This window comes from Stegodyphus dumicola, chromosome 12 (assembly GCF_044657685.1).
Source record: "Stegodyphus dumicola isolate Sdum_Otavi_A_Nest chromosome 12, ASM4465768v1".
Classification (NCBI taxonomy): domain Eukaryota; kingdom Metazoa; phylum Arthropoda; class Arachnida; order Araneae; family Eresidae; genus Stegodyphus; species Stegodyphus dumicola.
Genome location: NC_140779.1, coordinates 111,098,572 through 111,114,699, shown reverse-complemented (window position 1 = coordinate 111,114,699; position 16,128 = coordinate 111,098,572). Strand labels below are relative to the sequence as shown.

At 31.9% G+C, this 16,128-nt stretch overlaps 1 protein-coding gene across 4 annotated transcripts in view; it reads right to left on the bottom strand.

Annotated features, from left to right (window-relative positions):
• The window catches only part of pros (homeobox protein prospero), a 281,310-nt gene that overhangs the window by 16,034 nt on the left and 249,148 nt on the right, over nt 1-16,128 (bottom strand). For 3 of the 4 annotated variants that reach the window (XM_035364780.2, XM_035364779.2, XM_035364782.2), the window contains one exon: nt 15,316-15,481. In XM_035364780.2, the coding sequence (XP_035220671.1) occupies nt 15,316-15,481 (166 nt within the window). The remainder of the gene's footprint in view (nt 1-15,315; nt 15,482-16,128) is intronic. The other variant, XM_035364784.2, reaches the window with a different exon arrangement.

The following is a 16,128-nucleotide window of genomic DNA, read 5'->3' as shown; positions in this document are numbered from 1 at the left end:
TCATTCTATATTCTAAATTTTTAATTTCGATAATTCAGCGTTCAATTTTTAATGCTGCAATTTTAACTTCTACAGCCAACTTTTCCTTACCTCTTCTATAAAACTGCAGTTAATTTTCACTTCCGGTATTTTCTTTCTATCGAAAGCTTTTTATTATTATTGCCAACATTTTCCATTTATTTTATTGCGCCGTCTTAGGAACGCGTATTGATTATATATCGCTGCTTGTTTATCTGCTCGTAATTGAAACAAACAGCTACGGATTAAATGGCTCCATTTAACTATCTTCTTTCCAGATGTGGGATAGAGCATAAAACTCAGTTTATAATAAGAAGAATAAATATTTATCGCCGTTCTGAAACTCTTTCTGAAATTTATGTGCCTTTTATTCAGAATACATCACATTCGAAAGAGAAAGAGTAAACAAATCATTTTCCTTTTGAAAAATTAAAAAGGATTTTGTTTCCTAACAAACTATAATACTCTTTAAAATAGTAAATAAGATTCAAAGTTTTGTTCCTTTTTTCATACAGAAAATATAAACAAAATAGATTTCAGCAGAACATCAATAAGTGTCCATACTAAATAAAAGAAAGTTTACATTAAACACCGTTTAGAGTGATCGCAGTCACTGTTACCATTCCGATGATGTAATCGAATCGCAAAAGCCCTGTCCGTTTGTATACGAAAACATGGAAAAGACATAGCCTATCGTGATCAATAGTTCGGTTCATATGATCAAAATATCATCGAATGAAAGTTTCTTCAAAACTAAAATAAAGTCAACAAATAAAAGGTCAACAAATAAAGTCACCAAGGAAGGTCAAACTAGATTATAAAAATTTGTTAACTGACAGAGAAATGCCGTCAAGTAAGTAATCTAAACCAAACATCCTGGTTTTAGTCAAACATTTATAATTAAGCAAGAAAGCAAACTTAGCTTTGGGTCGATTTTGAATAACTGTGCCCATTTACAGGGCGATCAGACGCTGTTCGGAAGAAAAAGAAACTTCTGCATAATTTTTTTGTTTTATGAACCCTGAAACCATGAGAACATCTATCCCAAGGTTTCATTTTTGTCTAATTTTTAATTTTACAATGGAATGTTCTCTTCCAGTGAGGAATACCTTCCGACTATTAAGCTTAGGCGTACAGCACTGGGCAAATAATTTCCAAAAATTTTATAAACAGCTCCTTACAAACAGCCAAATAAAACTTGCATTTAAAATATTACGAGCAGTTCATAAAGAAACTTCTGAATTTTCCCAATTAAAATGCCGTGAAAGTACCTATTTATATTAAATTACAAAAGTTCCATCGTTATTTTGAAGGATATATTTTCCTCATCATTTAATGTTATCAAAATAGCCGTGAACAAACGTGATTAAAGTAAGAGGCGCTTACTGCAGTAACTTGCAAAGAAACCAAATATCATAACGTCTTTTTCACTAATACATCCTGGTGTAAGAAAAGAAAAGTAGGAAAGAATCCTTAACGAATGTCTTCAGAAGAAAATAAGAAAGGCTGAGTAGGTTACTGCTGCCAATTTAAATGTATTTGGTCCTAAGTATATATAAAGAAGAAAATGAAGAATTTAAAATTGACGATTTAAGGAGAAAGTAAAATAATTTCTTTTGCTTATAATTCCCTGCCGAATTGACGAAGCATTCCACTAAGGAATAAATAATGACATAAGAATATTATAAATATTTAAGTGGAATGCGAAAAAACGGGGTAAAATGCTGTTGACTGAAAGACAAACTATAAAGAAATAAAGAATATGTTCTTGTTTGTGAGAAAACATGCTAAAATGAAACATTTCAATCATTTCCCTTCAAGGTTCTTTAAAAAAATAAACATGACATTTTCTAACGTATTTTAAATAACGGCCTTAAATTTCATATATCGGAGTAAAAGAAATATATTCAGTTGTTATGCCATAAAAAACATTGAAAAATTTTAACGTCCATATTTAAAAGCATTTTAAACTAAAGTAAGCGTAGAATATAAGAAGTATTACTCGATGAGAAAAACGAAAATGATAAAGAGTTTCATGCTCGCCAGAACTACAAAACTATGATTGATTTTGTTTACGTGGAAGCCTTCTTGATTATATTTAAGATGCGATTTTTCAAATCAGTAGATGTAAATAGCGTATAAATAAAGACAAGGAAAGCCTAAAATACTGAACATAAACTACGATGATGATCGTGAAATATACAGAGAAATTTATAAAAATACTGAGCATAAACTAACGAGGTTGATCATAAATATATAAAGCGAAATTAAAATTCCTTATATTGAAGCTAGCTTAACATGCGAATATTTATTGGATTAATCATCCTGAAGCTTCCTGTTCTTACATCTTTGGAACGAGATTCTAGAATAAAAGGACAGAACAAACGCCTCTGCATTAAGGAACAGTTTGCGCCATTTCGGGGACGGTCCATTGTGCTGTCCGTTAAGATGTAGCGCAGAGCTCTAAACGCTTTTGAAGCATGCCCCCTTCCCCACGCCAACCCTTCCAAAGACGGTCTCTGGGCGACCGGCCGCTTTAAAAGGGGCATTAACGAACCCTTTCAAATTCCCCATCCGCCCTAAGAATGCAAAAGCCCAAAGAGAATTAGGAAGTCGGGATCATCGGTTCCGAATTCATCAGCTTCATCATCAGATGGCACAGACTGGACCTCCTTATGTTTGCGCCATTCATTGGTTGCTGGCTGGGCGGGTGTCGTCCCCGCTATAATACAATAGCCAGTGGTTAGCTCGGACGCCGTGCGTGGTTCGATGCGATGGTTTCCTAGAAAGAGTTGCCGCCGCGCTGTACAACATCTTGCCATGCCGATCCGCAGATTAGACTATTGGGCCCACTTGACCATTCCACTCCCCAAAACCCTCGCTGCCTTTTCCCAGCATCCCTTGAGCGGCTCCGATAGATCTAAGCGCGCTCGAAATGATACGCAAGAGCTTCGATGAAAAGTTTGATTGAGTTGTAATCCTTTGAAGCCCGATTTTCTTAGGCCAAAATCGCATATCATTCCGAACACCACTTTAATTGTTGTCTAAAGACCACCATAATTGTAGTCTAAAGAACTTTTTCCTAATCTCAAACTAATATTTCATTACAAAAGGCCAAATGTTTCATCTTAAATAAAATAACGAAAGAAAGTTAAAGGAAACATGTAATAAAAATTTCTGGTAAATAACATCAAAATTTTATAGTTGGTCAAATATCCTGAAGGAAATTAAGATTCCAAGATTCCATAAGTTATGAAGATGGCTAAAATTCTCTATAGTTTAATTTCTAACCCTTCTTTTTATTAACTACTGTGATTAAACATCACATTCCAAAGCATAAAAACATAAAAAAGTGTTTAATACATAAAAATATACATAAAAAATGAAAGTTACTCGAAAGATTAAAAATAATAAAAAATATATGACATTTAAAATACAATACAAAACAAGGAACTTATTTTCCTTTACGGATTATTAATTAAAGAAATGGTGGAAATATACGAAGATATAATCAAGAAATCTTTTTTATTTTTAAAGCACTTCCAGTTTAACACAGTTTATAATAAAATGTTACATTAAAATATAAACGGTCTGATATACGACTTGTCAGCTCATATTACAACTTAAAGCAAAATGCAAAAGAAGCAGGAACTATATAACTCCGCGGAATGATACGTTATCCAAGAAAACTGCAAAATGCTTCTGAGACATACGACCCTAGGGTTAATTTCTACGACCGCCTGAAAGAACAACTTCAGCTAATCGGGATAAAATGCAAGAATAAACGGCAATAAAGGGTGCGTAACCTAAGCGCGCTACTTAATTACCATAACATCGTAATTAACAACATCTCGGGGGGCACATTTCTGCCCCCTTTTCTTCGCACTATCAGATTCTTCCGAATGGAGATGCAAGCGAGGTTCTTTTATCGCCGCAATAATTACACTTAAAATAGCTGCTGCACTATCTGCTTAATAAATAAGATAGTGCGAGGTAATTTATAGCAAAAGCAGGGGGAGGGGGCTGCAGGTGTAAATTAATCAAATCCGATGGCCCCTTGAAAAACCACACAGAAACAGAGGGTTGTGGGGAGATGCCTCAAATCTTCCTTTTACTAGAAAAGAGGCTTATCAGGAAAATGTAGATAAAACTAAACTAAGCAAGAGGTAGAAGAGGAGAGAATGGAACTATGAAAGAGTTATGTTGTTAACAAGAGAAGTATTTAAATTTTTAAAGCTTTTCCATTTTTTTTTCAAGAAGGGAAGGGGTGAGTGTTTGTTTCGGGCGCTATCGCAACACACTAAAGGGAATACTGGCGTCTTAATTAGGCGTTAAATGAACCACAAATGAAAGAAAAATTCAGTTAATTACTTTCCGTGGGATTTTGACTGACCGAACATTTTATAGTCGAAGCGGCTTTTGTTTCTTTTTTACTTCCTTGTACGAAGTAAAAAGCAAGTATTGTAATCGCGAAAAGTTTCAGGCAGCATATTTTAACGAAATTATCCATTTCGACCGCTATCGAATGCAATTTAACGATGTCTTTGCGTGACATCTGTACGTAAGGGCAGAATAAAAGACTCTTTTCCTCTAAAAAAATTATAAAACTTTTTTAAAATGAATTGTGAAGAGAATTTTTCGTGGTGTCTGTACGTACGTACGTATCTCGCATAACTCAAAGACGAGTAGCCTCAGAACGTTGAAATTTTGCATATAGGACTGCTGTAACATGTAGATGTGCACCTCGTACTTTGGTTGCCATAGGCCGCACCAAAAGTATATAAATATATTTATACATATATCCACTCTGTTACCCGGCTCAGTGATCTCAGTTTCTTTACTCTTATATGTTTGTAAATTGTGCATTTTTTGCTTTAAAAATGATTGAATTATGTTGTTCTTATCTTCCGGTTAAGGTTTTTATGCCTTTAGGAAATCTGCAAGCAATATTTGTACAATTATCAACAATTTAAAAGCTGTTTAATTGCGGTTAAGCCTAATTTTTAAATAACATGGTGGACATGTTTGTTTACATTTGAAACAGCAGAATAGTAGATTTGTTGCCAAACTAGAGAGAGTAAGCTTCGCAACAACAAAGATATCGCCTTCATTTATTATTGCGAATTAAATCCTGCTTAATCCTTTCTGGAATTTTTTCGAGGAAATAAGTGTTTAAGATTTACTTCGTAATTTTTAACATAAATATTTTGAATTTTTATGTGTTTCTGCCTTGTCGAGAAGCGAGAACTGAATTAATTGAATGAGAAATACTGAATCGTGTGTGAAAAACTGTTTCTTTGTTTTGTTTGCTTAACTTCTTTTATACACCGTTCTAGATTTATTATATTATTTGAAGAGAATATGTGGCAACGATTCGATAATTCTTCAAATGTTATAAACTTTGTGCATTCTGAGTTATAATATGAACGAAATATAACGCTGTTAAGTGAACCTAGCGCCAAAGTGTCGCTATGGTAAACAAATAGAGTGAATTTTAAAGAGTGCATTTATTCTATTGTGGTTTATGCGCTGTCGATGAAGTACTTTTAATTCAATCCAATAAATTTAAATGAAATGCAAGAAAAAATGCGTATAATTTAATATTCCGTACAAGGAAGTCATGTGGTGTACACATCAGATTTTTATAATTCAAGCAAGATCTTGCGTCGCAGCGCTTATAGAATTTTTTCTAAAGGCGTTAAAAGTGTATTTAAACTATAAACTACACAGAAACAAGTTGTAAACAGCTATTATCTTCGTGTCAGGCATCAAGATTGGCGAAAAATTTTAAGGGGAAATTTTACCCTGTATAAGTTGTTTCCTTGCAGTAAGACTACGGACGCAAGAAAACATTATTTCCAGTGCCTAAGACGCAATGTTCACTCATCTTTAAGCGAGATTGAACTTAAAACTTAAACTGATGCATACTTAAATATTATGAAAAATTAAGTCAAAATTCTTTTAAATGGCATTGTTTCTATAAATTACCATGAAGGCAGTTTTCACAGAATGAAGATAAAGGTATTTAAAATTACTGATGTACATGCTGTTATTAAAATATTCGCCTCATAATTTTACAAAAATAAATATCTTTGCTGTTATTTTACTTAAATTGCAAGCTTTTTTGATAAACTATGCGAATTACCTAGCTCTATAAGGGGTAATATTTATATTCCTTAAAATTATGTATATTATAGTAATAATTGTTCAAAGTAATTTTCCTTTATTTTTCAAAAACAATATAAACATTGAATGTAATTTCAAATTCTGAATTTTATTATATGAGGTAAAATGATTAGTAATCAAACAAAAGAAAATTCAAGTAAAGCTTAAAATTTTTATTCTTGCTTGAACTTTAGGGTTTTTAGATTATTATTAAACACCAATTTGTAAAGACTAAATTATTTGTTAAAATATATACATGGTGTTATAATGACAATTGAGAGCAGAATCCGGACACCAGGGTGGCTTAACACAGACTGTTGTTAGAATGACACTAATCTAAGCGATGAACAGATCGAACGTTCAAACAGAAGGGATAATTCCTTTTTGCAGCTCCGCAGAGATGAAATTCGTATCGCGCATGCCCTAGAAGAAAAAATCGGGACGTGACGTCAGCGTTGAAGAAATGTGGGATTAAAGATGAAACCCCATTTGATATATTTTATTCTAATTTATAATCCGTCTGTTCAATTTATCGAATAAGTCATCCAGCCATAAGAAGATAATAAAAATAAATTAATGAAACATTTTAAGAAAAAAAAATCGAAAGAAAAAGTAAACTAAATGCTCATATGGAGGAATCAACAAAGTAAAAATTCTGCATTACATGCATATGCAAGCATTTAAGCAAAACCTGCGCAGCATTATAATTATTAAATTTATTAATTAACTACTAAACCACAATTTATATATATATAGACAAGTGAAAGCCATTTTTATTAAATATTTCTTTAACAGCTTCCCTGAAAATTCCTTTATTTGGAATATCTAATAAGCATCTCTCCTTCCTTTTTATACTTTGAACTATGATACACTTAAATGTCATCGTTACTGATATATTAAATAAGATTCTTATCGAATGCAGTTTCTTATGCTTTTTAAATTTACTTTATAGCATCGATAACGATTTTTACACATCATCCTGTGTTAACAAAATTATCAGCTAAATAACATTTATCCACTGCAGCAGCATGTATTCATCCAATCTAATTGTAAATATCCGCGATTCAAATTTCACTGAAACGTATGTGTTCATGATTTCAATACAGACAATACATATTGCTATCTGTAACGAATTTCCTATAATAGTAAAGTTTCATGTTCAAGATATTTACTCAATAGATTACAGTGAGTTTCGCAAACTGCTTATAAACCTACAGCTTTTATCACTTAACCAAAAGGCTGATCGGAATTCTCTGACAATGAATTTATTTAATAGCGTCAATTTACAACAATTAGTTTAACCCTGCGTAGTGAAAAATGATTTGAATTGAATTTAGGAACTGTGTTTTGTAACTTACAAGTGGGTAACTGCTTTATTACAATTTTAGAATAGTATTAAAAATTAATTTAGTAAAATAATAATAAAAAATCCAATGATTTATGTTTTGTTCCCAATGAATTTCAGGTATGCCGCTGTCAAACATGCTGGGCAACAATATCCACCACTAACAGTTTTTAAAGCAAATCCATATTTATAATATTTGAATATCACTTGGAGCAATTAATAAGGAGCTATTCATTATGAAACTCATTTATTATTTTTTACAGAGACTTTTATGAAAATTTTATGGACATCAGCCATAAATAATAATCACAAAAAAATTTTAAAACCCTAATAAATATACAAGTTGAGCTCATAATTTATCATTTTACCAACTGTGTATTATTTACTGATCTATTATTACCTAAATAATATGCTTTGTCAACCATTACAATTCGTTTATTTAAATGCTACATTTTAATTTCTATTTTTAAAAATGAGTTTATTTTCTTAAGTTAAATTAAAATAGTCTCCTACGCTGCATTATTTCCTTAAATATTTATAATAAAAGCTCCTTTTACAAAGATTTATACTTTTACATTATGTTATAGAATATAATATATATTTATTTTGTAACAAAGCGCAGTTCTCTCTGCTCAGAGCTAAGACGATAGGCGGACGGGCAAAGATGCTGGAGCTCTTCTCCAATAAGAACGCTGCTCCAGATGAGCTTCCTTCTTTCCCTAGTGTTTCCGACGATGAAAAGAAATCAAAAGATGCGCCGCCATTCGAGGAAAAGAATGTAGAAGGAGTGCCTGTCGGAGTCTCGCAGCCAATGACATCGCTTTCTGCGTCCTCAAGCGGCGCAGTGAAACTAAAAAAAAATTCCATAAAGAATGAGCCCTCTCCAAAGAAGGCAAAAGATATCCGAACAACAAATAATATCCAACAAAGAAGTTTTTTTCGCGAGTGAAAAAACTTCTATTTCTATTCACGCAGCCTAGTTCCTTTTCCGAGGCACAACAATAAAGCTCGAAATCTATTCTCTCCCCTTAATGAGATGAGGGTGACGTCAAAAATAATATACCATAAAATAAAGCCACCAACTGGTCTTGCAAGAGCACAACATCTGCAGGTAATGACCAGATGCGAGAACTGCTTCCTATGGTCACGGTCCACGGACTGAAACAGAAAAGGCATCCGCCCGCGAAATCCTACTCTGTTTCTTTGTTGTTGTTCTTGTTTTACTTCTATCTCTTTCATCGGACACCTTTTGCTCTCCGACATCTTTCAGAACGAAGGATGCCAAGTCCTCGTTTTCTTTGCTTTTTTCCTGATAATTTCCGTTGTCAATACATGTACATCGCAGACGCGCTTGGACAAAGAAACGGATCCAGGATGCCACAGTGAGTTCGCAATCATTTCCTGAAGAGAATATAAAGTGAGGATATGACCTTCTTTTTAAAGCAATCGCCGAGGAAACTCTTTGAAGAACTAACTATGTTTCTAGAGTATTACAACAGATTTCCTACCAATTAGTCAGTACGAGATACAGTACTATTATTACAACTACTTTCAGGAACAGACATTCACTTTATGGTAATAATTTAAAATAACAATACGAAGAAAATTTGTTAGACATTGCTACACTTTGAACACAATTAAATGACTTAGGCTGAACGTTTATTAATATCTGCAAGTTATATGGCATATACTAAATCGCCTCGTTTTAAAACTGATTTTAGATTATTGTACTGTGTTAATTTCCTAGAAGTTATGTATATAAAAATATATACGATATTTTAAGATGACTGTAGAAAATGATTTTTGAAAATTCAATTAAAATATGCTGCATTATTTTAAATAAGTAATAAAAATTGGGAAAGGATGCCTTTGAAATGAAATGTAACTGATAACTCCAATGCTTGACTATTACTTCTTAGGAACTGGTTTTAAAACCCACTCGGCATCTATATAGAATGCATCGTTCAAAAAGGGAATTTGGGAAAAATGTGATTGAAATGGAATATAATCGATATGACCCAGATGCACTTTCTCCCTTAGAAATTTGAATATTTCGGATTTTATATGGATGAAAAAGTAAATCTTAAAAACCTTTGAGTATGAGTTAAAATAACACGCTGAATAACGATTATTGGAAAAGTTAAAGCGATAAGAATAAGCGTAATATTCGTAGATTTGCAGGACTAGTTTTCAAAGGCTAAAATATAGAACCCACTTCTTCAGCTGCAGAAGTGCGAATGACGAAAGAAAAGTGATCTCTTTCGTCATTCGTCTCATCTTTTATTGGCTTCTCTTTTGTTATTTAAGCCTTCGAAATTATTCTTGCAGATTTATGAGAATTATGTTGATTCTTGTTGCTTTAACTCCTCCAGTCATCTTCGAGTATGTTTATGTGATTACTCTATTCTACAGATAGATCTTTCACGAAAAAAATTAATAGCATTAAAAATACCACTCAAATAACGCAGCTGGGTAACTATATGGACAGTTTATAGCTTTGGTGGAACTGAAATAAAATTAGTGTTGTTCCTTTTAAAATTATTCAATACCATTATTAATTATTATTATTATTATTACTCTTTTATTTTATTTTTTCAGTTCGTATTTCAATAATTAATAACAATAAAGCTTATCTTGAAATGCATTTTAATCGAGATTTGCTTATTATACACTTTCCTTTTATCTTTCATTCTAAATTTACTTAAATCAGATGAAATAATGATGTCAGTAATAGTTACATATTAGCTTATTAGGAATTATTTCTGTATATTTAGCTTATAAGGAATTATTTCACTCTTTCATTAATATTACGGCTTTATTTTCTTAATGAAGATCAATTCTTATTATGTCGTGCTATTTAAGGTAAAGAGGCTAAGTATATGACAGTAAAAATAAACGTAATAGGCATATGTTTATTTTTGTCTATATTTCTTCCTTTCTCTTTTAAGGAAGACTTGAAAACTATAAGTTACAAGTTTCAGAGAGATTGTAAGAATAAACTTCGATCTCAAGGATTAAGATTTTAAATGTTTTTTACATCAAACTTAAGAAGTTTATACAAATGCATTGTACAGATGGGAATACACTGTGTTTTGCAACTTCAACACGATAGCAAAATCAAGTTCAAGATTCTTATTAGTCATCAGCCTCTCAACAGACTGTTTAACTAAAATTTGCCACATTGACAAGCGTACTATAATGTTGTCTCTTATCATTACTTTGTATTTTTATCATTTTTTTGTATTTTGTATTTTCAAGCTAGAATAAATAAAATAATGAATTCAGAGCTTAAATTGCGTCGGAGGCCACCGGAGCCCGGCACCGTTATTTCTCAGTTTTTGAGATAAATTTTAATTTTAGACGAAACGCACCAGAGTCCTAAATAAAAAGGCTACAGCACTTCTTTTACGTAAGCGAACCAAAAATTTCAACAGACTTTTATTTTAATAATAAATATGCCTTAAAAATCGATTTTAACTTTTGAATGCACGCCTGTCTTTCTCTCGGACACAAACCCTGGACAGAGGTTGAAACATTTAAGGAAAGAAAAATCTCCACCCACATTTTCAAGGCCTTATTCTCGTAATTTTTCCTTCCTAAAGTACTAAACATAGTACCTCGGTCGTGTATGAGCACCGTATAACCAGGGTTTAAATTCTTAGCTTCTGAGTGGAAATGTAATTCCAGCCCGAGCCCAAAATAAGACAAGGCCCAATAATTTATTTTTTATTTAACTATTTACAGTTAATTTAATAATTACTTTTTTATTTATCTCTTTACATTTCTTTTAATTTTAATTACTAGTTATTTTATTTATTTAAGTTTTCTTTCCTTCTTTATAGTCTTACATAGAGCTCCGGCACTTTTAATAATTAAGCCTCAGGGCTTAATTATTAGAAGTGACGGAGCTCTATGTAAAACTTAGATATGAATTCACTCTTGCTGTAGCAATATCAAAAAGATCTTCAAAAACGATTTCCTTCTTTTTATGAGAAATATTTTATGTTAATTCAGTTTGGTTTATAATATATCTTCTTCTCTTTTGGTGTATATGTCCATCCGTCTATGAATGCCTGCATCCACAAAATGAAAAACGTGATTTCGAAAAACTACAAAAGTGTGTAATCTGAGATGTACAGAGTGTATGCCCATGAAAATTAATTTCGCATTATTCATAGAAATATCACCAGTTCTATTATTAAAATATATCACTATGTATGCGATATTACTTGAGATTTCATCATAGATTTTAAAAAAATTAAATTACTACCTTAAAAGTTTTGTTTGCAGTTAATCTAACCCCTACAAGAAATTACCGTTAAAATTTTACGAGATTAAAAAATCTAAATTTAAAAAAACATAATCATAAAATTTTTAAAAAGTTCTAATTCTAATAATTTCTAATTTTTATGATTATTATTATACTAATTCCTATGATTCCATTTCCAATGATTTTATATATGATTCCAGTTTAATACCTGAAGTAACTTTAAACAACAATTACGATAAGCCTACAAGTTTAAAAATTAATCCTCCGGTAATTTAAGATATGCAACTTGAAAAGTAGTGTATTGAAACCGAATTGTCAACATAACAATGCCAAAGGGTAAGAAAAGAATTGCTAACATATTATTACAATATTGCAAATTATTATCTTATTGCAAATATTTTAACCCCGTAATAGCGGAAACATAGTCCCTGTCTGTATGCTTCATGTCGTCGAGGGGAAAATGTACTCAAAGAACGTGACTGACAAGGGCAAACAAAGTGGACCCAACTTTTACAAGAAATGTAAACGCAAGCTAGGATTACTACCAGAATTTTGATTCATTATCGCGGAACACAGGTCAATTTTCAGGAGAACTTTCTCATTTATCCGAAGCCGGTTTTACAGGTGCCAGCTATTAAACCTCATTCCGTATGAAATCTCATTATTCCCATTTTCGCAGCAGATTATTAAGCAATTGTGACTTGAGTCTAATCGGAAAAGAATTTAATGCATTTACCTTACTCAAAAATGTGCTAAGATATCGATAAGCACATACTATTGCCTTGATTTCTTTTATAACAAACACAGTTATATTCGTGAATCATCACATTTGTACATTAATATGCCAAAGAAATCTCATTCAGGGTATAAGCAAATATTTTTTATTTCGTAAGTAAACATCTCAGCTACATGTAGACGAGAACATTCTTTGTTCCTGACAGGATTCAACACATTTTCGAGGGGATATGATTTGCTCCAGAATCTTGATTGACAAGGGCGAACAACCTGGACTCGACTTTTACCACAAATGTAAACGCCAGCCACGAGACTTATCACTGTTGCATTATTTTCAAGAGATAAAAAAGCTTTAAGATAAGATGTTTGCTAACATAGTCCCAATCTTGCAGTGTAATAGTAAAAAGTAAATATAAAAATATTCTTTTAGGTCATTAGACGTCAATCTAAGAAGTCAGGTGTCCGATAACTAAAACCGCGAAGGTATAGAGACAACAATCACAAGTATGAAAATCTTGCCATTTCGGAAGGCGTCGTACTAAGAAAAATCAGGTGAGTGATAAGATTTAATTATATAAAGGTCTGGAATTGGGGTATACAATACCTGGGTAGATAAAGAAGAAGGCGAAGAACGATCATTGCGCCGTCTTCGGCAATTGCAATTGTGATAAAAAACAATATCAACGGATAGCGAAGTGATAATTTTTGTCCTACAAAGGAATTTTAATGAATGTCAGATATAAAAAGCATTTTATAGTTATCGGTGAAAGTTAAGTGAAAGCCTTTTTTCTTAAAAAATATGTAATACGAGGTATTTCCATATTCTTTGCGGTTTCGATCCTTGTTTGCGGTTTATTATTGTTTACTGCTTATCATTTCGAAGCGTGACAATGCTTATTAAATCATATTTTACGAATTGAATATTCTAAACAATAGGAATGAAGTAGGATCCCATTAACAATCGGAGAAGAAATCAATTATAAATCCCATACATTCAGAGTTTAGATAAGCACGCATTCCATTTTAGCCTTGTCTGAATATCAATAGAACAGTAAAATTTATACCTACAGCTACGATATGAAAAATACCTTTTGATTGTAACTTTTGATTTTTGACTTTTAAGAAAGCCTTCTTTAATTATTACCCACTGAAAGAGGTTCTGACTTTTTTTACATGAGTGACATAACATAATTACGGATTTCAACAAAGCGTATTGCCAGACGATTTTGAAATTTTTATTCATTTTTCACAGTATAACATTATATATATTTTCAATGTAACTAAACGCAGAATTTTTCTCAATGGCGCGCACTAGCCTAAGCGTTGGTCACTACTAAGGCCGGAAGCGGTGGTCACTTTATTACGCAGGTACCTTATAGGTGGACCATCGTTGTCTCCAATAAAGGGAATCCATCCCTTCTCCGGGATTCGAACCCGCGCCCTTCGATACAGCAGTTAACCATTTTTTCATCTGGGCGACACGCAGTATTTAAAAGTATCAAAGTTTGATAATACTTTGAGCTTTTGTGTAGTTGAAGATTTGATGTTGATGTTAAAAAGTAGCTAGTGAAGCATTTTTACCATTCAATATTTTCTTTTTCCTAATTTCATACCAGCAAGTCATGGACAGTTCCATGACGCACAGTTTTCTCTTTTCTAATATCCATCGCAATATATTGTATTATATCTCTCAATCATTCTGGGTTTTTTTATCTCTCTCAATAAAAGAAAATTTCTGCATCATTTTAACAGAAAGGAGTTATTTCAACAGCTGAGAAGTCGATGGAAATATGTTTTAGTTGAATTTTATTGCTTTTAAATTAATTTAAATTTTAATATACTCTCAGATAGGTAGAATTTCAGCATATTTTGAAACAGGTAGAGTTACGCAGAGAAGAACAGGTAGAGTTCCTTTCAAGATTTTTATGGCTCAAATCTTTACAATTAAGAACACTTCAACACATTTTCCCTCCTAATTGCCTAATTTTAAAACAAATAATACTACAATGTATCCTTTTTAATTAATTATTTTAAAAATAAAATTTATTTCCGTATTTGTAAAACTCTTTATTTCAACACATTTTTGGTGCTGGTGTGCAACTACATGGTCTGGATTTAATATTAGACTTTACAGATTCAAATTTAAAGTGTTTTTTAAAGGTTAATTGCACTGAATCGAATACAGAGTTTTATATGTAAATGATATCGCACCGTTGAAAGCGTTTTAGTAATAATAGGGATAAAAAGACTTGTAGTAAATAAGATGGCTATACGAACATAAACTTGGTATCTGGAAGGTATTTTACGAAAGAATTAATTAAATGGTTTAAATAGCATACCTTTAGATGAGAATAAATAAATTTGCTTCCATTTAACGTAAAACGCAAGTTAAAAGATTGTTTAGTATGTTTTTTAATATTTCTCAATGTAAATGAAATCTGTATGTTTTTAGAACTGTCCTTGAAAAAATGACAAAACATATATTTCAGCCAGTATGGTAAATTAATTATTGGGATTCTAATTCAATCGTAATACATTATACAGAGAAGCTAATGATTGAGTAACTGCTAGATATTTTGAAAGTTTTAGGACTGATGAATAAAATATTCAAAACATAAAAAGTTTTTTCATGATTATCAGTTTACGGACTTTGCGAGAATGAATTAATATACATTCAAGACAATTATTAAATTTCGAGCAATGGTTGAAGAAACTGAGAGTCTTCTGATGGAAAAATGATCTCGTGATGAACCATTTTAAGCAAAATGAAAGTAAAACTTACCTGAAGTTGGAGAACCACTTGACGAGCTGGGCGGTGTTGTTCTTGTTGAATTTGATGTCCGGAAAGTACATTTTGAGGACGGCGGAACTAGGATACCGGGCGTAGAAGAACATTAGCTTCGCTTTCCGTAGGTGCATTGGCGTCAAGGTGCTGGTGTGCATCGATGCTGTTAAGGAGCCAAACAAAAAACAAGCCAAAATGTAGCGCCCCGGCCAATAACTGGTACCGGGCACGATGACCAATACATAATCACATTCATACACTTTGTTTAACACTATACATATACATCACACAGAAAGAAAAATTAGATTTATGGCATCATAAGGTAAGACTACAAAACTATTAATACTACAAGGTAATTATTTCAGTGCTAAATCCATAGATTTTGTTAAAATTGTGCTTAAATTAATTTGAGATGCAGCCTAAATACAAAACTCGAAAAGCAAACAAAAGAATACCCGAACTGGAAAAGCAAATTAAAAACAATATCTCACTTTTTTACGAACTGAATAAAAGCAATAATATTGGAAATTATAATAAAAGAAAAGTAACACTAGATAATTACTTCTTATCAAAATTTTAGACTAAAATATTATTAAAATAATAGTAATAAAAATAAAACTAATAGTTTTTGAACAAATTAAACAAATTAAGCAATTTTACTAGAGCAACGCATTAATATTAAATAAGTATATATAAATAAATAATTATAGAAATAATGTCGTAATACAAATATATTTTCTCCCTCTCTTTCCTAACGCAGAAAATGAAAACTGAGACTTATGAAGTCAAATGATGGTGCACTTATTAAAA